Source organism: Pelophylax lessonae (genome assembly GCF_965119305.1).
Source record: "Pelophylax lessonae genome assembly, chromosome: 4".
NCBI lineage: Eukaryota > Metazoa > Chordata > Amphibia > Anura > Ranidae > Pelophylax > Pelophylax lessonae.
Window position 1 is genome coordinate 672249371 of NC_138771.1, and position 25513 is coordinate 672274883.

General features: G+C 46.8%; 1 protein-coding gene and 1 pseudogene across 2 annotated transcripts in view; both read left to right on the plus strand.

Moving 5' to 3' along the window:
* The window catches only part of LOC309552162 (activated CDC42 kinase 1-like), a 55765-nt gene extending 42752 nt beyond the window's left edge, over positions 1 to 13013 (plus strand). The window contains exons 6-12 of the mRNA XM_082252975.1: positions 1653 to 1799; positions 4443 to 4537; positions 6549 to 6713; positions 6795 to 6871; positions 8078 to 8481; positions 9659 to 9754; positions 12481 to 13013. Coding sequence (XP_082109101.1) covers positions 1653 to 1799; positions 4443 to 4537; positions 6549 to 6713; positions 6795 to 6871; positions 8078 to 8481; positions 9659 to 9754; positions 12481 to 12612 — 1116 coding nt within the window. The 3' untranslated portion in view covers positions 12613 to 13013. The remainder of the gene's footprint in view (positions 1 to 1652; positions 1800 to 4442; positions 4538 to 6548; positions 6714 to 6794; positions 6872 to 8077; positions 8482 to 9658; positions 9755 to 12480) is intronic.
* A 9309-nt stretch (positions 13014 to 22322) lies between these two features.
* On the plus strand, positions 22323 to 23872 carry LOC309553109 (annotated as a pseudogene). Its single transcript has one exon. The product of its transcript is annotated as an uncharacterized misc_RNA (transcript).
* Positions 23873 to 25513: the final 1641 nt, after the last annotated feature.

Genomic DNA, 25513 nt, shown 5'->3' on the forward strand with positions numbered 1-25513 from the left:
TTGTGGGAGGAGTTTGGGGATGGTCCTTTCCTGGAAATTCTGAAGAATTATTTGATATACTTCCCAATTTTTTTTTTAGTTTTGGTGCAGAATGAGTAGTTTCATCAAATTCTTTATTATTTTCCAACTACTCATTCTGCACCAAAACTAAAAAAAATTTGGGAAGAATATCAAATGATTCTTCAGAATTTCCAACGGAACGATGTGCCAGAAAGAGACATCAGAATCGTCGCTGTCCTCACTTTCCGTACCTGGTGACAATTTTTCCCACGAATCGCTATCGCTCAGTTCTTCAAGTAACTCGCTTAAGTTTCGCTGTCGCTGTTTTCCAGTTTGTCTAAAAGCGCTTTTAGCTGTCGCTGTTTTCCAGTTCGTCTAAAAGCACTTTTGCGCAAAAAGAACACTTTTTGAACGCCATGGTCATTCTCTATTTTCCAGGCACAAAGAACTGGAAAAGCATAGGCAGAGCACTGGAAAAGCACAGGCAGGGCACTGGAAAAGTCACCAGGTGAAATCCTGTGGTGAAATGGGATGATACAGTGTAATCCGTTAGGATAACAGCTTTCTATCATCTCATTTGGTATATTTACATTTTTGAATTTGCCGCCATTTCCACCCCCCTGCATCACAACGCTCGCAGGGAAGGGAACCGGAAGACCGGTGCCGGCATCGGCCAAGCACACAGCGGGAGGATAGCAGGAGGATGGCTGGAGGATGACGGGGGATCGCAGGGGAAGGTAAGTTTTATTATGGGGGTGACTCAGGGTTACCGCTTTTGGTACTCTATATTAACCCTGAGCCACACTCGGGAATACCGCTAGGGAAGTTAAAGTGTTAAAGCCACTCTAAAACTAAAATCCCTCCATCTAAGCTCTGCAAAGGACATGGCCGACAGCGGCTGTAAAATGAATGGGAAGTGACGTCACCCATAGACTAAAGCCCCGTACACACAAGTCAAAATTCGGCCGGGAATTTTCGTCCGATGACCGATCTGCCGATTTTCGGCTTGTTAGTACGATGCTTCCGACAACCGACTCCGACTTTTCGGCCGAAAAAATTCTGGTGTGCAGGCTATAAAATTTTTGTCCTCCGTCAAAACACGTCCGATTTTCGTGCAGTCAGTACAGATTTTGATGGGGAAAAATCTTATGAGCAAGACTAGGCATGCTCAGAGATGAAAGAACACAAAGAAAGCAATCCAACACATGACATCACTTCTGAAGTAGAATTCTGTCATGCGGGAAAATTTGTGTGCAGTCTAGGCACAATCCAACCAACAGACACCACTCTGGACAAAAGACGGACGACCGGTCGGCGGAAATTCATTGCGTGTGTACGAGGCTTTACTATAGGACTTCGATTGTCAGCTGTGTCCTCTGCACCCGCCTACACAGTGAAGCCGCGACTGACAGCTCAGCGTGGGATCGGGTCGAATCGGCTTCAAAAAAGGTAAATATACTGATTTCTTCTTTACAGGGCTAGATAGGTTAGTGTTAGATCCTGGAGGTCTATAGATAGTGGGAGTTTAGTGTTAGGACGGACTTCTACTTAAACGAAGAATCCAAAACGAAACAAAACCAATGTTTCTGTGATGCACATCTCTACCAATTACCTTCCCATCCTGAAGTTGGTAACGGTCTCTATTTCTCCAGATTTTAGCTGCAATTGAAAGAGGTCATGAGCGGCTGGAGTGCCCGGAAGATTGTCCTCCTGCTTTGTACAATGTGATGATGAAATGTTGGGCGTACATACCGAAAGAGAGGCCAAATTTTACCACTCTCCTGAGCCTTCTACAAGAGGTGAGCGATCTTCCAATTGTATTAAAGAAATTTATCTCACATATTGTCTTCTAATTTGAAAGGACTGTCTCCAATATTGTCCTGTAGGGCTGGGACAAGTGGAGCCTACAGAACAGTATGTGGACCCTACAGTGGGCAAAAGAATGGACACAGGGTGGTACACCTATTCTACACCATCTATTACCGGGGGGGGGGGGGGACACATAATTCTGGATCTTTGCCCTGGGCACTGGTCAACCCTATCCTGGTACTGCTGTCCTGTAGTGTATCCTCTGATGGATTCAGGGGGAGCCAATGTTTGGATTCAGGAGATCCATCTCTGCTATCGGTCTCTGCACTGGTCTGTAATGGATCTAGAAAGACTTTTACAGTTTTTGCCCTCAACTCTTATCTTTCATGGGTCCTACTAAAAATCTGTTTTTAACATTGGTCTGTACTCTAATGCAGGGATTCCCAAACTACAGCCCTGCAGTTGTCTAGGAACTACAATTCCCATCATGCCTAGTCATGTATGTGAATGTCAGAGTTTTACATTGCCTCATTGGATGTGTAGTTCTGCAACAGCTGGAGGGCCGTAGTTTGGGAATCCCTGCTCTAATGTAAAATGTACTCAGGACATCTGTCTCCAATATTGCCCTCTACTCTGATTTGTGATGGATCTAGGAGGACTTTTGCTATTTTTGCCCTCTACTTCTATCCTTCATTGGTCCTGCTGGTCTGTCTTAAACACTGGCCTTTACTCTGAACCGTAATGGTCTAGAGCAGGGATCCTCAAACTACGGCCCTCCAGCTGTCGAGGAACTACACGTCCCATGAGGCATTGTAAAACTCTGACATTTACAGACATGACTAGGCATGATGGGAATTGTAGTTCCTGAACAAGTGGAGGGCCATAGTTTGAAGACCCCCGGTCTAGAGGTGTATTTCCACACTTGCCCACTGCTTTTATTTTTCATGAATCCTTGATGGTCCGTCTTTAACATTGGCCTTTTTTTCTGGTGTAAAATAGATCCTGTAGACAATAATCTTCAACAGATGTGGGATTTATATTTCCGTTTCTCTCTGCTCTCATCTTGAAGGTCTATTATCAATATTACTTTTTATATTATAACAATTTCAAGGAGGTGAAACATCCTATGTCCACAGCACCACCCCAAACCTGCTCTCCTGGTCTTTATTGCAAAAAAGACCCCTTATGTCTCATGGTTTGGTCATATATGTTTTTGTTGTTGACTTAGATTTTGTTTTACTCTATAGACTCTGGTAAAAATTCATGCATATTTCTCCTGAAGAAGCGGCCTAGTTCGCGAAACATGTAGAGAAAACTGTGGAGATATTCCGACTACTCTCCACATTTGTGTCAATTTTAGTTGTCATCAACTGTGTCAATTATATGTAATCCTGTCATAATTGTTGTTATCATGTATTCTCTGATTTTATATTCAATAAAGATATATTTTTTATAAAAACAATGATATCTAAGCTACATTTAACCTAAAGGTATTGGTACCCCAAAATCCAGCTTTCTTCCCACTCCCATTCCCCCTTCCCAGTGAGTTCCTCTAGATTTGGGGAGATTGAGGACTCACTTATCCCTTTACCCCATTTTTTGATATACAGAAAAAGTTTAAACTGGCGACGTGTGAGATCAGGTGGCTTGTGGTTCAGGAACGCAGAAGCAGGATCAGGAATAAGGGATGTGTGGAAGATAGTAGATAAAACCTGATACACTGCGGACCAAAAGGCACCTATCGTGGTTAATCTTTTTTTTTTTTAAGCTAAATTGTGTTGTTATCTTTCTTAATCCATGTTATGCTTGCCTCATTACCAACCATATTGGGTGAAAAAATATATTAGGTTTGTGTTTACTACCTGGTTTTGTGCCCATTCTCTTTGATATAGTATTACTACCAGGAGCCAAGTATTACCTTCAATCATTTCCTGTGATATTTTATTAATGTACCCTCAGCCTGGTGTGTCAGGGAGGCTGGGGTTCTTGAAAAGTTTGAGGCAAAGAACAGAGGACCCATCCTAATCAGCGGCTCCTAAGAGGGTTTCGCTTCATAGATGAATGAGAGCTGCACTCCGATCTCTGCTCTTACAAGTAATTTAATCAAACATCTTTATTATAGCTGCAGCCATAGTGTTTCCATTCCTGAAGCACCATCACCCTAACGTGTTTCACCACGTGTTTCGATGTGATCAAGCTATTTGTTGATAAAACACATTGTGGTTCTGGGGGGAGATACTGTGTCTGCAGCTATACTGTGGATGTTTGAATACATTATTTTTCATCCAATTTCTAGGAGGTCTTTCATCTGTATGTTATGCTTTATTTTTGGAGGAGAGCTTACACTTATTACGATGATCTAAGACAGTGTTTCTCAACTCCGGTCCTCGGGGCACACTAACAGGCCAGGTTTGCAAGAAAACTGAAATACATCACAGGTGATCTAATTTGCTGCTCAGTGATTGCAGTATTCTAGTCTGCATCTCCCCGAGGTAATACTTAAAATCTGGCCTGTTAGTGTGCCCCGAGGAACGGAGTTAAGAAACACTGATCTAAGATGTTACTTATGAAGAAACTCAAATTGTCCTCTCTTGTTAGCCCTTTATTTGATAGACAATGTCTTCCTTCTGCAGATGAAACCTCTGGAGGTTAAGCTTCTAAAGGAAGTTAACCATTCTTTTCAGCTGCCCCTGGATGCTGGGGATGTTGTCACTGTCATTGAGGCTGGGTAAGTTAAAAATGTATGTTCTCTATGTCTATGTACAACCATCAACCTTTCATCTCCCATCGTACATGGTTCATAACTTGTCATGATCAGGGGTCAGGCTCAAAGACCAGTTTCTATAGCATTAGCTTGCATTTCACCGACCAGCAGGATAGGTACATAGGCAGTCACCCTGGGGGATGACATGGGCTCACCTGAGGTGCAGAGTCTAAGTACTAATTGGTGTTCACCAGAGCTCCAGATGGTGAAGATGGATTTTGCTGCGTGTTAGTACCAGGTTGTGGGCCTCAGGATCACCCCACCAGAAGGTGAGCAAACCAGGGTTCAGTAGTGGATAAGCCGGTAAGGATCAAACAGAAGCTTAGTCCGTAAACAAGCCAAAGGTGAGTAATGAGTAATTACAGGTTGGGATCAGGCATAAGTGTAGTCAAAGAACAAGCCAAGGGTCGATAACAGGTGGTAGCCGAATATGGGTGGCAGCAGCTAAAACAAGAACGAGATACTGGCTGAAGAGAGTACAATAATCTGGTAAACAGGATGTGCAGTGACATGCCTTGAATCAGGAAGTTCATGGGAGGAGCAAAGAGTTCAAGATTCAGCAGAAGTCAAGGCAAAAGGCAGGGTTATCCAATGAATCAGACAGGGTGCTGTCCAGCAACTCAGGTAGCTCAGCAAAAAGCATCATTGCCAGACACAGTAGAGGTTCTAGGTTAAAGATCAGGCACTGACATAACTGCTCATCATTTATCTTCTGCAATTAATTATCTGCTTTTCAAAATTAACATCCACCATCAATATTTCCTTATCTCTTGCTGATCTGTCTTTATCAATCCATCTTTACCACCTGTTACTTCTATTTACCATTCTTTATCCATTGTCCATTTATTTCGTCTGGAAGAGGTCGTGTAAGCAGCAGGCCAATCAGTGCAGGCTTTTATTTGCTTTGCCATAGACTCTAGTTTGCCATAAGTTGATTCTAAAGTTAGGTTGCAACCTTTTCTTCAAGCCTAACCTGAACACTTTAATGGCGCGTGGCAATTTTTTTTTCTTTTTGTAGTACACAAAACAAATGAAAAAGGAAATGTAGTACAAATGGATTTAAAACCTGTATCTTTTTAAAAATTGTGCTGCACCAAAATGCATAGTATTTTGCTACCAAACGTTTTGCCGCAGGTGAATCAGCGCAAAAGCAAGGTGTGTGGTTGTGCCAATAAGATTTAATGGCACCACTGCACACCTGTGAAAGGGCTCTGCGTGTTTTTGTGCATTGCAGGAATGCACTCAATTTTGCGCACATTCCCCCCTTACAACTGGTGTACCCATCAGAATTCCCCTATACATCAGGTGCCCTCATCAGAGTTCCCCTATACACCAGGTGCCCCCATCAGAGTCTCCCTTAGATCAGCTGTCCCCATGAGAGTCACTTCACACATCATAATTCCCCCCCTACATCAGGTGCCCCCAGGTGTCCCCCATTTACACATCAGAGTTGTCCCCCCCCTCCTTTCCCTATGTGCTCACAGATAATAAACTGCAAAGAAAGTCCCTCCTTCCTCTTTCTAGTCCCCAGACAGACTGTCTTTACTTCACTGCAGTGCCACGCTGAGACTCAGGTGAGTTCTTAGTCTCAGTGCAAGCTCTCTATTGGCCACTGCAGACTGGAGGGCGGAGAACATCTAATCCTCTCTCCAGCTATCTTAGGGAGCCACAGTCCGGTCTAAATAATGTGTCCGGTCACTGAAAACCGGAAGTATGATTCAAAACCCGGGCTGTCCTGATGAATCCCTGACAGGTGGCAACCCTATTCCTAAGAGTTTAATTCTGGGCCTGGTACTCAATATTTAAGATGTCCAGGACTGCTCCAGCACAAGCTTTTTAGATGGCAACTACAGTGTGTGTGTATGTATGTATATCAGACCCTGTCCTTTTCAAATTAGATTCATTTTTAATTCTTACTAATACTTTTATGTTCATAGTATTGGTAGATAAGACTTTTCTAAATTCCCTCCCTTAGGTTAGACACCAACCTCTGGAGAGGACAGAGTCAACGGACTCTTAAGATTGGACCTTTTCCCGCTGCCTCAATCTGCCCAGAGGACTTTGCCAATGCCTGTACTTCTGCACACTTGTCCAATCATCTGGAGAAGCTTTCTCTTAGGAATCATGAAACACAGAATGAGTAGGTCTTTTACTACCTCCAAGTAAAGGAAGTCAATGTACTTCTCACATACTGTACTTATGAGCTTTTTATTTCTTTCAGCATAAGAGCCAGAGAAAAGGAGGACCACAGGTTTGGTCATGGGCAAGATAGAGGTAGAAAAGGAATGCTTAGTCGAGGTAAGTGTATATATGTTGTATTAATTAACCACCTCCTCCCCTCTTCTTCACCTCAGTTCTGTCACAACTACCCCTAGCATAGGTGGTCAGGCACTATAGCTATCTCTGTGTTCTTCACCTATAGCAGCCCCCGTTTCCATAAGGCAAGCAGGCCTTCAAGGACTTGGTTGCCTCAAGGCCTTATACACAACGCTATAGTGCCTGGCTACCACACCAGGGTGTGTGCAGGTTAAACACAGCAAACAGGTACTTGTAGTTGGCAGACAGGCAGAGTGGTGCAATTGGAGTCTGGGTTCAGGCAGGCAATGTTCAGAGAATAGGATAAGGAGAAAAAGAGGTGCCTCTGAGTGTAGACTTGTAAACACATTTATTTAATAAAAGTATGCACTCACATCTAAAAATCAGCAGGTACGCATAAAAGACCCTCCTGGAGGTTCCAAGATAGGTGGGTGGTAGGTAGTGTCATCCAGTCTGTACAGCCATCCTGCTGGGACTGACTCCTCTTCACCGGGGCCGGCAGTGACGGCGGAGTAGGGGCGAGAGCGAGGCTCGGAGTCCGGCGATGGAAGTGAGGCTTGGTCAGCAGTCGTATGTGGATGACGTCACTGGAGGTGCGACGCGTTTCTGAGCATGCTTACTGCCGGGGGGACGCTCCTTCTTCACAGCTTATGCGCCTGTTACATGTTTGGTTTTTCCAATGTTCAGAGAATAGTCAGGGTCAAATCCATTGTCAAAAGGCAGAGTTCAGAGAGTAGTCCAAAGTCCCATCCGAGGTTGATAACAAGGAAATCCAATCTAGCTGGAAGGATGGGGATAAAGTGAAGGCAAAGGTCAAGGCATGGGAACAAGGCAGGCAAACAGGGAGCTTGAACCCCGAATGCAAACACTATCAAAAACATAACACTGAGGGTTTGGAAGGCTATAAACAGGTTTGGTCTGCACCAAGAGGCATTGTCTAAACCAATTACCCTGCAGGTGGACAGTCTGACAGGACAGGAAGAGTGCAACCCAGCCAAAACCATGATGCTGGATTGAGACCAGCAGCTGCCATGGAACGGGAGCGTTACATGCTCCTGAAAAGTTAAAATACATTACACATTTTAATCTTCCAACCATCATCATTATTTCTATTTACTTAGGTCTTTTTTTTTTTTTGTCATTCTTCTCTTTTCCTTCCTCTCACATTCTTTTGGATTGCACCTATAGGTATGTCTAAAAGTATGGAAAACATTCCTGGCTGGGAGGTAAATGTCAAGCATCATGGGCCGCTCACACCTGAGCCATGTCAGCAAGATTTGGATTTCATAACACCTCTGACCCGTAGGTCCTCTATGAGAAGAAGTAGGCAGCTCCCACAGCATTTAGTGGATAATCCCCACTGCTCAGCTCCTCCTAAAACAACATCTTCCAATGATCAGTTTCTGGCTGTGCCCACCACCACGCATTGCCCCAGACGGTCCTCGAGCTTCAATAGGAGAGATAAAGTTTCGTCTATTGCATCCTTGGGTCCAGGAGAGTCTCCAATTGTCCGTCGACCTTCACAAGTATGTCCATCTCGAAGATGCAGCAGCAAGATGACGCAAAGCGAACTGCAGAGAAGGATCAGAGAGGTGAGGACACCAAGTGGTTTACATGTTAATAAAGAAATTGTGCAAACATTTTGGGTGGGCAGGAGGAGGGAATTTGATTGAAGTGTGAAGTTTTTTTAGCTTTTCAGTTCTGGGGTTCTAGTGACAAGCACTCCCCCATCTCTCCTGATGTCCCTTTGCCTCCTCTGGCTCCTCATAGTCTTCTGTCAGACACGTGACTGGAGGAGATCAGAAACAGAAAATTGTATGTGTGAGAGCTTAAAAGTGGACAGATGGAGCTGAGGGGCACCCCTGCCTCTCCCCAGCCAATCTACATGGAGTAGGCCTTCATGAATTTTCTCTTCCTTTTTAGATGTAACTCCATCATTGATTCCTTCATTTAAATGATTGGGTGTCTTGGTGATCCTCTGACTTCAGTACTTTGTGAGTAGTGATGAGCGGAAAGTTACATAGGAGATGGGATTTGGCCCAGGTTAGCCTTACATGTGGATGTTTTTTATTGTTTGCTTATCCATTGTCAGGCTGGCTTAGGCTACTAAAATGGTCCTGCCTTCCCTTTTGAATGGAGTAATAGGTGTTTTCCTAGTGTATAAACAGGGGCACAGCCATATGAGTGTGCTACATCGTCATAATGTAGACTCATTTTTAGGGCCTATAAAGGGCACCCTCACCAGTCCACTTCGATGCTGACAGATCCACAAATAATCCATTCAATTAAATGTGTGGTATAATCAGGTCTTTGTTTGGTTTTGGGATTAGAGACATGTTTGCTAATAGCATTTCCTCTGGAAAATCATTTCCTTGTAGTATATGAAAAAAAAAGCGGTGTTCATTTTGGGGTAAGGGAAGTAGAGAATGTCTTATAATATAGAGAAGAGTAACCATCTGGGCCAGGGACCGAAGATTTTTTAAGAGTTTTAATTGAATTTCCTACTTCTTCATTGGTGATTGGGGCATTTAAAGAGTCTAGCTGAGAGGGGGATATTTTCGGGATAGGTACATTATCGAGCCAAGTTTTAGAGATTGAAGAAATGGTGAAGTGAATTTATTCATGGCTGCTTCTCAGGCACTGACCCAGAACAGCAGCCTCCATGTTCCTTTCATTACAGGTACACTTTAAAATAAACAATGCATTTTGCAGGCCCCCTGAGTCCTGGCTGATGTGGACATCTAATACTTATGATCTACTTTGCTGCAGGTGGAGGAGCAGGTCCGTGGCGTGACGCCAGAAAAATGCCAGGAAGCGCTGCTTTTCTTCGGAGGAGACGTGAGGCGGGCCGTCCAGCACTTAAAGGTGACAGTTTTTTTAATAAACCAACAAAATGAATGCGAATTGGGGGTCGCCGATAAATGTCTCATCTTCATCTGTGGTGTTGGGCTCAAAGCTGTGTAACAAGAACTTCATGGGGCATGAACCCATTTATTTAATTACTGAGGTCAATTGTAGCGCCATAACATCTGGGACGGGGGTAAACTTCACACCATACACATTATCAACCAAAAATCTAGACAATTTTGCACCCTTAATTAACTGACCCTGATTTTAGGTACCCAAAAATTTGGATTGTCTAGAGCCAGAACAGTTTTTTCGGTTTGAGTACAATCTTTAGAAATATTCCCTGGGGGCCATGGGGAACCTTCTTCCGATGGCCATTAAGAACCTCCTTCTGAGAATACTAGTTTCCGGGCTGGCTACAATATTTTCTGCTTCATTGACCTAGAACAAGCATGGAGATCAGGAAAGTCTTTTTCCCTCATCTTTATACTTGGCCAGGTCAGTAACTGAAGCCAATGGATCAGCATAACAGCCTGGAAGGTGGCATTTTTACAATAAGAGGTTAGAAATGGAAACTATCCCAGATGGGAGCTGAAGATTTACGAAAGATAATGAGGAATTTTAAGCGGAGTTCGGTATACATAAAGACCCTTGTCGGGAAAACTGTTTTCCAGATAAGCTTCTTGCTGGCTGGACTGGTACAGCTCTTCACCATACTGTGTGGTTTGGAGATAAGATGTCAGCACCACCACTGTGACCTTCCAGGCCATTACTTTAAATAAATTATTAAAAGGAGAGTTTATTTATTTTTTTATATTATACAGGATCTTTAGTCTTTAAGCTTGGGTTATATGCAGCTATCTTTCCGGTGATTGGACACTGGCAAAAAAGAAAGCTGCAGAGACTTCCGTAATATAACCCCTTCCACTTCCAGCCAACCCTTTTTTTTTTTGCTAGTGTCCAGGTAATGGACTTCTTCTCTGTACAGAGAGAACCCTACTTTTTATGTAGAGGTTTTTTTCTCTTAAATATTCTTTTGTCAAATTCCCAACTGCACCATAGCCACTGCAGCTGCCTTTGCAGCTTTTGATATGGTTGAGTCTTGGAGGACTATCCCTGGACTCCTCATCAGAAAGATGTTGGGCTGACCCATAATATCCTTTGGGCATCGGATCTTGCATGGGAACTCACTTTTGCACATGATGCATCACTAATAATCTAAAAAAGGTAAAAAAAAAAAAAAAAAACCTATATAAATAAATTAATAATAAATTAAGTGCTACATACAAAAGTGGGATATTAATTATAAATTATCAAAAACTTCCTTACAAACCAAAACTGTATAAAACAATGATCAATGAAAAAAAGGGCGTTTTGATGAAAAAAGAAATGCAAAAAAGTGTAAACATTAACATAAATCCACTTCCAGTGTCCAAATTAGGGCCCTAAAGGCCAAGAAAATATCTGTGTATATATTGGGCACATAAATCCGGCAGGCAGTGTTCCCGGGCCACCTCACAACAAAAGTGCCACCTTCTAAGAGCCGGTTCACATTGCCGCCACTTGTCAGGCGACTTGTCAGCCTGAAAAGTCGCGCTCCCTCGCGGTCCATTGACCGCTACAGGTCCCGTTCTAATAGGAGCGACACAAGTCACTCCGACTTAGAAAAAGGGTCCTGTACTACTTCGGGGGGACCTCGGAGCAATTTTCATAGACTTCCATTATGTGAAGTCCCTTCAATTCGCTCCGAAGTCGTGGTGCATGGGAATGCAAAAGTCGCCCCCGAAGTAGTAAGGAGTCGTGTTGCCCCAGTGTGAACCGACTCTTACTGGATCTCAATATTTTCAAAACAAAAGAGATCAGTAGTGCTTGGACATCTACACAAAGTCACTCCAGAGCACACTGGCACTTTTAGGGCACTTCCAAACCTTCACTGAGTACCAAGGGTCAACAGCTCTCCTTAGTGATAGTGGGAAGAGAAGAACAAAGGACTATAGAGTAGTGTCGCCAAAACATCCAATGTATTGCATATATATTACACTCACAAGTATCACAAGGTACAGTATATAAAAGCATAAAAACGAATCTCCGTTGTACACCAGCGGGCATGATGACGTCATAGACCGCTTGCCCTTCCCAATGCATTTAGTCTGCAAATGGGAGTCTTCAGGGGACAAACAACGAGTTATATTTTCCTGTATCTGGGATATTAGGTGCAGTGTTTCCCTATTGGACTAAGCGCACACAAATATTTGCTTTTAAATTATGCATCACATTCAGTTAGCCGCAGCGTGCTACACAGGTCCATGGCCATAGACTGCCAGGGACAGAGCCCTATCCCTGAAGACCCCTTTGGGGGATACCCATAATGTAGGGTGAAGGCAGGATGGGGTCCTGGTCCCCTAAATCCTGCCAGGCGTAAAGTAAAAGAAGCAGGACAAAGGCAGAAAAATAATTGAAATTAAGGTTCTAACTTGTCCACACACCATCCGAAACTAAAAAAACGCAGAAAAGTAGGATAGTGAGGAAAGAGACAGAGGAGAACAGGCAAGGAATCCTGAAAAGTTGACAATAATCATTGTATTAATGATAGTGGTCAAAGCCTAGAAGATAAGCACAATAATTAGGAAAAAAAAAAACAATCTCATGAACCCTACATCAGTTTGAATTAGAAGTGACACCGATTTCTCAATGTAAGTGTCTTCTCTTTCTGGGTGTCATGGAATACTTTCTTCTCTTTCCAGGTAGTTCATCTGTACAACTTGACCCGGTACAATAAGGAGGAGTGCCGCCAAATCCTGGAGAAATTCAACTGGAACCTGGAAGCTGCTTCCCTCCATATCATATACATAGGGAACCTCACTAAAAAGAATTAATGAAGGTTCTTCCCTTTGAGGAGAATTCCTGCCTGCCTAAGATGGTGCCAGGGGACATACCTTTAATCACCCTCCGGCCTCCGCTTTGAGAGCTGCTGGTTTTTAACAGAATGGTTTCCCTTCCTACTGGTGATTTTCCTTTTAGCTGCGCCCAGACAACAGTGACATAGAGACTTCCACTCCATTGATCTGCTTTTTGTTATTTTATTGACCTGGTTGCATAAGGGGAGAGGATTTGGGGTACAAGTCAGGTTAGAAACTCTTTATGCCTCTGCCACAGGCTAGTGTACATTCAGTAGGCCTGTAGCTAGGACCCCTCTCACAGTCTTGCCTGCACAGGACTCTTTTACAGGTTATGCTTTCTCTCCCAGAGACAGGGCCATATAGACATATACTGGACCTCTCAGCGGCTATACCTATCCCAGGCAGCAGGACTCTGGACTCACAATCTCCCCAGGCAGCAGGACTCTGGACTCACAATCTCCCCAGGCAGCAGGACTCTGGACTCACAATCTCCCCAGGCAGCAGGCCTGGGAAGGAGATATTCATATTTTTACAATACCTTCAGACGAAGTCTGGGATAAAAAAAAAACCTTTGCAGAAGTACATACTCTATAGGAAGAAGCCTAGACGAAAATAACCTTTATAGAAGGTCTCCCAAATATTTATTTATTTTCCCAGCCAAAATCACTGGGTTAAACCCCTCGATGGGTGGCCAAGGTAGAATAAATATATAACCCAATCCATTGTATCTTCTTGCTCTGCCTACTGAAGAACACGCTACAGTAGTATGCAGAATCATACAATGTCCTTGGGCTTAGGGAAACCCAATGAACTCAAATAATGTAAATAGGCAATACTCAGGCTGGCTATAGCTTAGTTGTCAACACAAAATTTGAATTAGGGACCCTTTGGCTTAAGGCTTCCCCAAGGATGGACCTTCCTGCGCTTGATCTAACCCAAGACGGGTGGGAACAGTTCTTCTCTGTGATGCCAATAGATAATGGTTTCTGGACTGTGTATTTGGAGTTTCTTATGTATATTACTTCAATGCCATGATATAGAAGCTGTATTAGGTTATCTTTAAGTAAAAGAAGAAGAATTTGGCTTCTGGCTGGAGGCGTGTTATTGACAGAGGATGCCTGAATACCTGAGAGATAGCTTGCAAAGTGGATCTGTACACAGTTAGGCCGCAGGCGGCTGGGTGGGTGCTGTCTCATATTATGAAACACCGGTGCAGGTGAATGGATCCTGAATAAAAGTAACAAGTGTAAACCTGGTCAGGTCTGGAGTTAGAGGTGGCTAAGAGAAGAGGTCATCCTCCTGGGGGTGAAGAGAGGACCCCTCAATAGAACATGCAGGGGGGCTCAAGTCATCCTATGCATGTTCTATTGAGGGGTCCTCATGAGCCTCAAGTGTTCAGCTGGACTTTGGGAGCCTTAATCACAAGGTCAATACAAGGTCTTGTGGTGTAAGTAACTCCAGACTGAATGGAGCGGTCAGTGCTCCATTCAGTGGACCAGGGGGTTGCAGAGCAGGATTTAGTACCCACCAGCTGTACACATAGAAGCAAACAGAAAAGGTTGGGGGGGGGGGGATTAGAGGCAATTATGGTATAGAGCAGTGTTTTTCAACTCCGGTCCCCAGGGCACACTAACAGGCCAGGTTTTAAGTATTACCTTGGGGAGATGCAGACTAGAATACTGCAATCACTGAGCAGCAAATGATATCACCTGTGATGTATTTCAGTTTTCTTGCAAACCTGGCCTGTTAGTGTGCCCTGAGGACCGGAGTTGAGAAACACTGGTATAGAGAAGTCTTCCCTTGGAAAGTCCTGCTACTAGTTTCCCTTGTTATAAAAGAATGGGTTTAAAACTGCCATTTCTCAGTGTGCAATGGAGTAGTTTTCTTTGGGTTTTTTCTCTTTTATTTTTATATATATATATATATATATATTTGATAAAAATTGCAGCGCTAAATAAATTAAGTTCAAAGTAAATCAATTAAAAATAATCCATATAGTGCTTGGACACTTACATAGTGGCAGATGAAAAAAAAAGTCCATTGAAGTAATATCCAAAGAAATGTGATTGTTTAGATGAATATCCACCTGGTAGACCTCCACCATAATAATAAACAGGATGTGAGCTTACCAGATCTCTAGACTCCACGTTATAGAAGTCTAGACAAGCGTTTAAATCATGATCCAGCACTCACTGCAAATCCCTCAGTGTTTAGACTGAGCCCCCCCTGCCCCAAAGCACCCCCCCACCATGTTAAAGGCATGTAGCCTGGTATGGTGCAGGAGGCGGGGGCACTCGCTCGCCCCATCCCCATCCTGGCCAGCCAGGCTGTGTGCTCGGATAAGGGTCTGGCATAGATTTTAGGGGGAACCCCATGCCGTTTTTATTTTAAATTTTGGCACTTAAAATCCATACCAGACTGGAGGGGTCTGGTATGGACTGGGGGGGGGGGGGGGAGCATGCCGTTTTTTGCAGAAATACTGACATAAACTGTTAGAAACTGAAGTGCCTTTATATATATATATATATATATATATATATATATATATATATATATATATATATATATATATGTATAACTTTGTGGTATACACTGCACTATCTGATCTCAACAAACTGTAAGAAGCAAAATCTCTCTCCCTGCTAGCAATGTATTATTAATTATAAAAGTCCACTTATAAATCACCCGCTGGCCAAGGGATTCAAAACCACCACCATTGCAATTGTATGCCTGGTATTCTACCAGCTATGCCACCGTCAAGTATGCTTAGGTTGAGCACACTTTCCCTGCCTAACTAACTAACTCCTATCTCACCCTACACACAGTGGATGAGATAAACGTTAGGGAAAGTGTGTTCATCCTAAGCAGGCTTAACGGTGGCATAGATGGTAGAATAACAGGCTTGCAATGAGAGAGCTGTGAGTTTGATTACCCCAGCCAGCCAGTGATTATTGGAATTCAGAGGTCAGAGTCCATGATAATGCGGGAACTCAAAGTTCCTGTGAAGAAGCCTATTTGTTCGTCATTCGAAGAACAAGCAAACAGCCAATTTTCATCCCTAATCCTAAATCAGATTCCCACCGTTGTAGGGGGGCTGATTTAATAAAGCTGTTTTTGTGTTGTAGGATGGTGTAGAAGAGTGATATCCCTTTCTGGTGGGGTAGCATTAAAAAAATGCCCAAGCTTGCTGAGGTATCTTGTAAGGCCAAGACGGAAGCAATGACACACAATGCTTTGTCCGGATGTAAAGAAATACATCTTTGTTGGGTAAAAGATAGACTTTTTGTAGGGCTGCAAAGGACTTAGGGGAAGCATTGTCAAAGAGGTAGTTAATATGATGGGGTTGATTTACTAAAGGCAAATAGACTTGTCCACTTTGCAAAGTACAGTTGCTCCAAAGCTTGGTAAATTAGGTAAAGCTTCACTTTGCAAACAATACCGTCAAGTTAAAGGAAAAAAATGCATTTTTGCTTGCACATGACTGGACGATGGAAGTCAGCAAAGCTTCTGCTCATTTACTAAGCTCTGGAGCAACTGCACTTGAAGAGTGCAACTACATTTTGCAAAGTGCACAGTCTATTTGCCTTTAGTAAATCAACCCCACAGTATTAATCTTGCTTGCCAGGAGCAGAATGATACAGAGTCTATAATACGCTTTCAGGCTGAGATAGGTATTTTAAGAGTAGATGTATTTGAGTATGAATGAGCCTGCTGGACTAATGTTTTCCAGGCTCGTACCAATGCAAATGTAGCACCCTTCTAGGTGGGTGTTAGAAAGTATTGTTTGAGCTCTGTCTGTTACCAGAGGATCTGCAGGTAAATCTATATCATTCTCTGCCTACCAGAGAGCAGTTGAGGTCTGGGTGCATGGGCTTTTGATACAGTCCTGATGATTGGCAGAGGGAAAGTCACCTTGGTGCATGTTGGGATACTGTATAAAAGCCAGGAGCACATGTGCTCGATGTCTTTCTTTGAGAAGCAAAGTCCCAAAGGGAGGGGAAGACACTGGAGGTCCTGTTTCTGCAGTATCGTGAGTACAGGAACGTGTGTCGAGGTGCCTGACCTGAGGGGGGCCACCCCTGCTCCTAGGATAGTCAGTGGATGGGTGTGAGCAGAGAGCAGATGCTAGTGAAAGTGTCCTGAAGATAAGATATCAATCACCAAGTCATCTTGTCAGAGAGTAAAGAGGGCAAGAGACTAAACCCCATCTACACTTGTGGCAGTGTGGATTAACAGTGTATAAGTAATAGCCTCTATATGCAATCGAGGCTACCTACAGCGCTTGCTAGGGTGGGATATGAATAACCATAAATAATTCAGTAATACAAATTGTGCAAATATGCATCAGCAAACTCCGTGCAATAAAGTTCATATCAAATTATATAAGTGCTTAGTACTATTTCCATCCAATAGGTAATTGAATAAATATACTTCAAACTAAATCAATAAATGTGCATCAAATGTTCTGTGCAAATAAAAAAATGATATAGTAAAAATCAATATGCATCAAATTATTCCATGCGACTATGACATAAGTAAACAATTGATGGGTGCATATAATGAAGTGCAAATAAGAAACTATAAAATTATAAATATGGTGCCTGAGGTATATACAGTAAGTGCAAGTGTCCAAAACGTGTTGCTTCAAGTCCATAAATATGTGAACAATAGTGACTGGAGTGATCACAGTTCAAAAGAATATTCCTTGTGCAAATATGCTCATCCGATACAGTTCAAAGTGCAGGTGCTCAGTGTGGATCTATCCAATCCGCCTTGTGACATATGAATGGCACAGGTTCCTCTCCATCGTGGTATGCAGGGCCGTCTTTAACACAGGGCAGAAGGGGCAGCTGCCCTGGGCCCAGTCATTGTTTTTGGGCCCAAAGCAGCAGCCCCTTGAGCCTGCACTGCCTGCAAATAGGTAATAAGTGGATTTTGGAGGGCCCAAGAAAATATTTGCCCAGGGTCCAATCAATAATAAAGACAGCCCTGGTGGAATGGGTAAAGATGGGTGACTTACCAAATGATGTGGGTCTCATATGCCATATAGCATTTGAACCACTCACGCTTGATTGGCCCCCAAGGCCAGGGTGGGTCCCCTCCGTGACACTCCGATACTTGGGTCGTGGCGGGTCCCTCCTTTTCCTCTCCCCGCATCAAGTAAGGGCCAGAGTAAAAAAGAAAAGCTCCAAATAGTGTAGTATATAGAGGTATACATTTTATTTCCCATCCATGGGTAATTGCAGGTTAAAACAATCAAATTGCAGCTTCCGTGACCGTAAACAGTCTGAGCGCAGAGTAGAGAGCGGTGATACTGGCTTGCGTTCAACCTACTTCTGTGACGTCACGATGTGTATTCCAACTAACGCGTTTCGTCACTCCGTATGATGTCTTCAGAGGTCTGTTTATTTCTGTGAGGAGCCAACAGGAGCGATGAGGGATTTAGGAACTTTATCTACTTATAACTGTGTGTTGGTAACCAGGGGAGCCCGTAGAGTTAATATACAGAAGTTCCTGCGGGGGCAGTGCTACACAAACATGGTGGGGGGTATAAATAGAATAATTTGAGCTCCTAGGGGTAGACTAGTTAACCAGATGAATAAAGAGTGTCCAGGGATATACGATGATCCTATAATTCCCCATAATTTTTTCGGAGGAGGTTGAATCCATTCTCTAAGTTGGGTGAGTATTGTAGCTAGGTAGTAGTTGGAAAAGTCTACATAGACGGTTCCCCCAACAGATCGGTGCTTAATTAGCTTTGCATTGGCACAGCGAGATTTCTTTCCCTGCAAAATTAATTTAGATAAGATAGACTGTAAGGGTTTAAAATAAGTAGTGGCGATTGGGATTGGTAAATAGTTTTGTGGGTACGATGATTTAGTTGACTTTGTTAGCTGTATCCTAGGGCCTTTTTTTTTTCATTTCAGGGTGTGCAAGGTGCTCTTGTCGTTGTCACCAGCAAAGCTGCCCTTTGTTTGCACCATATTGTCACATACTTGCGTGACAAAGCAATCTGCACAGAAGCAACAGAGATTTATTTACCTTATTGCCACAGCTGTCATTAAATGTATGCAATCTCCTAATCAAATGTGTCAGAAAGGCCTAAAGGGAGAGGCAGAGGTAGTAGTGGGTGAGCAGGTTCTGCAGGACAAAGTGTTGATCAGCCCCACCATCAAGAGGCAGGGTAGCGTCTGCTTTTTCTGTCTCAGAGTGCCAGTGTTATACAACCAAAGCATGCATAGGAGGTAGTTGAGTGGCTGGCAAAGTCTTCCTCTTCTTCCTCCTAATCTCATGCGCAGAGCAGTCATTTTCCTCTTCTTCCTCCTCTTCCCATGTGCAGAGCAGTCATTTTCCTCTTCTTTCTCCTATTCTCATGCGTGGAGCAGTAATTTACCTGTTCTTCCTTCTACTCCCATGCGCAGAGCAGTCATTTTCCTCAACTTCCTCCTTTTCCCATGCGCAGAGCAGTCATTTTCCTCTTCTTCCTTCTACTCCCATGCGCAGAGCAGTAATTTCCCTATTCTTCCTCCGACTCCTTTGCACAGGACAGTCATTTTCCTTTTCTTCCTTCTACTTACATGTACAGGACAGTCATTTTCCTCTTCTTCATTCTCCTCACATGCGCAGAGCAGTCATTTTCCTCTTCTTCCTATGTGCAGAGCAGTTATTTTCCTCTTCTTCCTCCTCTTCCTCCTCTGCAGAGCAGTCATTTTCCTCTTCTTCATTCTCCTCACATGTGCAGAGCAGTCATTTTCCTCTTCTTCCTATGTGCAGAGCAGTTATTTTCCTTTTCTTCCTCCTCTTCCTCCTCTGCAGAGCAGTTATTTTCCTCTTCTCCCTCCTCTTCCTCCTCTGCAGAACAATCATTTTCTTCTTCTTCCCATGAGCAGTGTAATCATTTTCCTCTTCTTCTCCCTACTCTCATGCACAGAGCAATCCTTTTCCTCTTCTTCCTTCTCTTCCTATGTGCAGAACAGTCATTTCCCTCTTCTTCCTCCTCTTCCCATGCACAGACATTTTTCTCTTATTCCTACTCTTCCCAATGCGCAGAGTAGTAATTTTCCTCTGCTTCGTCCTACTCCCATGCACAGTGCAGTAATTTTCCTCTTCTTCTTCCTACTACAGTGCACAGAGCAGTCATTTTCCTCTTCTTCCTCCTCTTCCCATGCGCAGAGTAGTCATTTTCCTCTGCTTCCTCCTACTCCCATGCACAGAGCAATAATTTTCCTCTTCTTCCTTCTCTTCCTATGTGCAGAGCAGTCATTTTCCTCTTCTTCTTCCTACTACAGTGCACAGAGCAGTCATTTTCCTCTTCTTCCTCCTACTCCCATGCACAGAGCAGTAATTTTCCTCTTCTTCCTCCTCTTCCCATGTGCAGAGCAGTCATTTTCCTCTTCTTCTTCCTCCTCCCTTGCACAGAGCAGTCCTTTTTCTCGCTCCAGACATGCCCGGCGACAGGAGAGAAAGGACTAGGCATAGGGCATACATGAATGGGTGAGAAAGGGAATCGTGCAGTAAAGGTCAAGTGGGGGACAAAAGTAGGTGGGTAAAAGGGGGCACTTACCTTATTGGTCAGTTGTCCAGGCAGGGGGTGGAGAGGTTGAAATATAGGTCTAGGGTAGGAGGGGTCAGGTCAATCCTGAAGGAGAAAGCGTGGAAGAAAAGTGGTGTGTCCAGCTGCTGCGTCTCTGCTTGGATCTGCAATAGAGGGGAGATGAGTGAATTGGACGACCTGCTGTCCGGTCTCCGGGAGTTGGCTGAGGTGCATGGCTCAGACTGGGTGCAGGGACAGGTGGCCAGCACCTTGCAGGGGGCCGGGGAAGGCCCCTCGAAATTGAGGCCTTCCTCCACACGTGCTAGGAGGTCTAGGCCTCCGGAGGGCTCAGCGTCGCCACGGGAGCCCCAATAGGGACCCTTCAGCCCCCCCTGCGAAGCGTGCGCCCGCTTCGGCGGGTGGGGAAGCTGGGAGGAATCCCCTTCCTGGACGGAGCCCACGGGGGAGGGACACTCACCTTCCTGCAGCCCGGGTCCCTTCCTCCATCTTCGTTCGGCCGGATCGATCGGCGGGTGTCCCTGGCGAGGTTCCGGTTGGGGCATCCGCTCGGCGGGGGAGAGCTAGTGCTGCGGGTGCCGGCCTGCTGCCTGGGGCGGCCGGGGGCCCCATCCCGGATCGTGATGGTCGCCGAGTGAGTGGGGGGAGCCGATCGGGTGCCCTGCAGCCGACTGAGAGGACCTCCAGGCCTGCTCCTAGGCCTGGGAGAGCGGAGGATGTGGAGGAGAGCGGGGCGCACGCTGATGACGTCATCGAGAGGCGCGGCTTCGGCTTAAAGGGACCACGTCTGCAGCAACCTGCTTCTACAGGATCGAGCTCCAGGCTGTCTGTGAAGAGGAGATCCGTCCAGAGGAGGGGGAAGACGGCGTCGGCGGAGGTTCCGGTCCACAGTCCAGAGGTCATCCGATCGGAAGGGGAGGTCAGCAGCTCGGAGGACGGTGAAGTCGCAGATGCTGTTCCTGTTGCAGCGGGGGATGCCGGAGTGGCGGCTGGGGGGGCGTCCAGCCCTGGGCAGCCTGGTGAGTGCTCTATGTCTGTAATGTCTTCTGCTGTGGCGTCTGATGTGTTGTCTGGCTCGGGGGGGTGGGGGTTTGTTCCGGGGTGTTGGGGGGGATGTGTCCACCCGGGTGGGTCTGGAGGTGTTAGGGAGCCTGCGGGACTTGGTGAGGCGGCTGGAGGCCAGTGCTTTGGCGGCCCCTCCCTCGGTGGCGGCTTGGGCCCCGCCGGGACTCGGGGCAGTGGTGGGGGGCTCCCGCCCGGTTCCGGGGTCGGCGGTGGCGGGAGCCCAGGCAGGAGTGACGGTGGCGGGCACGCAGACGGAGGTGGTGTCGCTGGCTCCGGTTGCGGCTGTGATGGACAAGTCCGGGGACGGGAACAAGGACTGTGACAAGGTAAGGTTGGCGGACGCGGCGAGGTGCGAGGTGTACGTCTGCTTCGAGGGACCGTTGGGGGCTCACCTTAAGCCCGAAGTTCGCGACAAGATATGGAAAGGTGACTATGTCGAAATTTTTTCCCTGCTCCCGTTGGAGAAGTTTAACCTGGATGGGGTTAAGCCGGACGAGAGCAAGAAGGAGGAGGAAGAGAAGCGGCGGTATCGGCTGATCCCCCGTACGTTTGCCAATTGGTTGCAGGCTTTTGCGATTTTGGCAAGCGTTATAGGGGAGAAGGCGCCCGAGAATTACTCGGCGTTGTTCTGTTACCTGGATGCGATTGGGGAAGCCCACCGCATGTACGGGGGGTGGCCTGGTTGCGTTATGATGAACAGTTTCGGCAGCGGAAGGTGGTCCGGCCCTCCATCCGGTGGGATCATAAGGATATCAGCCTGTGGATGAAGTTGATGACGTCTGCCCGGGCGGGGGGTCAGTTTTTTCCAGGGGGGGCCGGCGGCACTTCGACCTCGGTTTCATAGGCCGATAAGAAGAAGGGGGTCTGTTGGCAGTTCAATGAGGGCATGTGCAAGTTTGGGAGCTCCTGTCGTTTTAAGCACAAGTGTTCGGGATGTGGCGGCAGTCACCCCCTGTCCCGTTGCTTCAAACGGGGAAAAGGGCGTGGTGGGGAGGTCCCTGGCAAGAGGGATGACTCCGGTGAGGGTGGCAAGGATGGTTCCGTTCTTAAATAGGTACCCCGATCGGAAATGGCGGCTGGCCGTCTTGAAGTGGGTTTTCGGGAGGGTTTTCGCTTTCCGTGTTCTTTGGAGGGGATTCCGCCCTTGGCGGGCAATTTGCGTTCTGCCCGACTTTACCCGGAGGTGGTGGCGGAGAAACTGGCTAAGGAAGTGGTGTTGGGCAGGATGAGTGGGCCTTTTGCTTCGTCCCCGCTGCCGGGGCTGGTGGTTTCACCGTTGGGGGTGGTCCCTAAGAAGGAACCGGGCAAGTTTCGCCTGATTCACCATCTGTCGTATCCGCGGGGTGGCTCCGTCAACGATGGTATTGACCCGCGGGCGTGTGCAGTTACCTATACGTCGTTCGATGCGGCCATTTCTTGGGTTCGGAAATATGGTAGGGGGGCCCTGTTGGCCAAGGCCGACGTGGAAGCGGCCTTTCGCTTACTGCCAGTTCACCCTGACAGTATGCACTTGTTGGGGTGCCGTTGGCAAGGGTCTTATTTTGTGGATCGCTGCTTGCCGATGGGATGTTCCATTTCGTGTGCCTTCTTTGAAACCTTTTCTTCCTTTCTGGAGTGGGTGGTTCGAGATGTGTCGGGGGTTAGTCCCATTATCCATTATTTGGATGACTTTTTATGCATTGGGCCCTCGGGCGCGAGGACCTGTGCGGTCCTCCTGGGGACGCTGCAACACATCGCCGCCCGTTTTGGGGTTCCTTTGGCTTCGGACAAGACGGAGGGCCCTGTGACGGAATTGGTTTTCTTGGGCATCACGATTGACTCACTGGCCATGGAATGCAGGTTGCCGTTGGACAAGTTGGTGCTTTTGAGGGAGGAGGTTAGGAAGGCGAGCGGTTGTCGCAGGATCACGCTGCGGGAGTTACAGTCCTTACTCGGTAAGTTGAACTTTGCGTGCAGGATAATTCCCATGGGGCAAATTTTTTGTCGCCGTTTGGCTGCGGCCACGTCGGGGGTCCGGGCCCCCGGGCATTCGGTGAGGCTTACCAGGGGGCTTCGGGCGGACCTGAAGATTTGGGATATGTTCCTGGAGTCTTACAATGGCTGCTCGCTGTGGATGGACGGTCCGTTTAGCAACGGGGACTTAGCTCTATTTACGGACGCGGCTGGTTCCGCGGGGTATGGGGCATTCTTTCAAGGACAGTGGAGTGCGGAGCCTTGGCCGGAATCCTGGGAGTCGGCGGGTTTCCTGCGTAACTTGGAGTTAGAGTGTTGTTGGAGTTGTTTCCGATTGTGGTTTCGGTGGCTCTATGGGGGGCGGGCTTTGGCAACAAAAAGGTGCGTTTTCATTGCGACAACATGGGGGTGGTGGAGGCGATCAATAACATCTCGGCGTCTTCCCCCCCGGTGGTTAGCTTGTTGCGCCATCTGGTCCTGTTGTGTCTGCGTTTCAATGTTTTTATTTATGCTGTGCATATTCCGGGGGTTTCTAACAAGGTGGCTGATGCTTTGTCTCTTTTCCAGTGGACCGAGTTTCGCGTGTTGGCGCCGGCAGCGGAGCAGCATGGGATTCCCTGTCCGCGGGATTTGTGGACGGTCCCCTTGGAGGAGCAGCGATTCTGATTCGGCGGTCTCTGTGCCCCGCTACTTGGGAGGCGTATGTCAGGACGTGGGCGGAATGGCGTTCCTTTTTGGAGGAGGTAAGGGGGACGGATTTGGGGGTGGACATGTCCGCTCTGGTGCTTTACTTTGTGTGTTTGAATTTTGGGCGGGGAGTTTCGGCGGCGGCCATGAATAGGAAACTGGCGGGCATGGCCTTTTGGTTCAAGATGACAGGGGGGGTGGATTTCACCAAGGCTTTTCAGGTGCGGCAGGCGTTGAAGGGGTACCGGAAGTGTAACCGGGGACGCGATTCCCGGCGTCCGGTGTCTTTTTCAGTGTTGGGTGTCATTTTGGGGAAAATGGGCTCTATCTGTTCGTCCTCTTATGAGGGCTTGCTGTTCAGGGCAGCCTTCCTGTTGGCTTTCTTTGGGGCCTTCCGGATTGGTGAGCTGGTTAGTCCATCGACGAGGGTGGCTGGGGGGCTTCTGCTGGAGGACGTCGTGCGCACTGCCTCCTCGGTTCGGATTCGTCTCCGAAGGTCCAAAACGGACCAGGAGGGCAGAGGTAAGTGGGTAGAGCTGTTTCGGGGCAACGGAGCTGATGTTTGCCCGGTGGGGGCTCTGGATAGTTATCTTCGGGTTCGGCCTGCGGTTGGTGACGCCTTGTTGGTTTACTTGGACGGTTCTTGTCTGTCCAGGTTTCAATTTGTGGCGGTGTTTAGGAAGTGTTTGCTGGCCGGGGGCTTCGACCCGGCGGCTTATGCGTCACATTCTTTTTGCATCGGGGCGGCCCGTTGGGGTTTGGGAGAGGACGTGGTCCGGTGCATTGGGCGGTGGGAGTCACATAGGTTCCGATCCTACGTCAGGCCCCACCTGGTGCAGTAGCCTCTGCAGAGGGGGAAGAGGGGCCTGTTTGTGTATGTTTTCTGCGTGTTTTCGTGTTTGTTTAGTGGTGTTGTATGTGTGCTTTGGGTGTAGGGTGCACTGTGTTTGTTTCTTTTGCAGGTATCCGGCAGTGTCTGATTTGGATCCTCGGCCATTCTTATGTCTTCTGGGGGGCCAGGCGGGCGGAAGTCAGGCCTAATGGTAGACAGTTGGGAGTTCCCCGGGAGGATGGCAGGGTTAGGTGGATAGGTGTGCCTGGCATGCTGTGGAGCAGGGTCGTGCCGGAAGTCTCCCGCTTTGCCAGGTTGGACAGGGCCCCGGATATCCTTGTTTTGCATGTGGGCGGGAATGATTTGGGTCTCCGCTCCATGCGTGAGCTCATTCGGGATGTGAAGTTCGACTTTTTGAGGCTTCGCACTTCCTTCCCTGATATGCTGGTGGTGTGGTCCGACATTGTGGCCCGCACTTCTAATAAGGCCCGGATTAAAGTGAACAAGGAGGTGGGGAGGTTCGTCGGCAGGAACGGTGGCCTGGTGGTGCGGCATTTGGAGCTGGAGAGAGATACGTGGCAATTCCTTCGTGGGGATGGGGTCCATCTCAATGCTATTGGCACTGACCTGCTGTTTTTGGGTTTGGAGGACGGGATCCACCGGGCCTTGAGGGTGTGGAGGGGCGCACAAGTGTAAGGGGTCACACTTGTGGCGCTGTGGCGGTTTGAGGTCCTTGACAGGGGTTCAGCAAACTGTTTTTTGGGAAAAATGGTGGGGACCCATCCGAG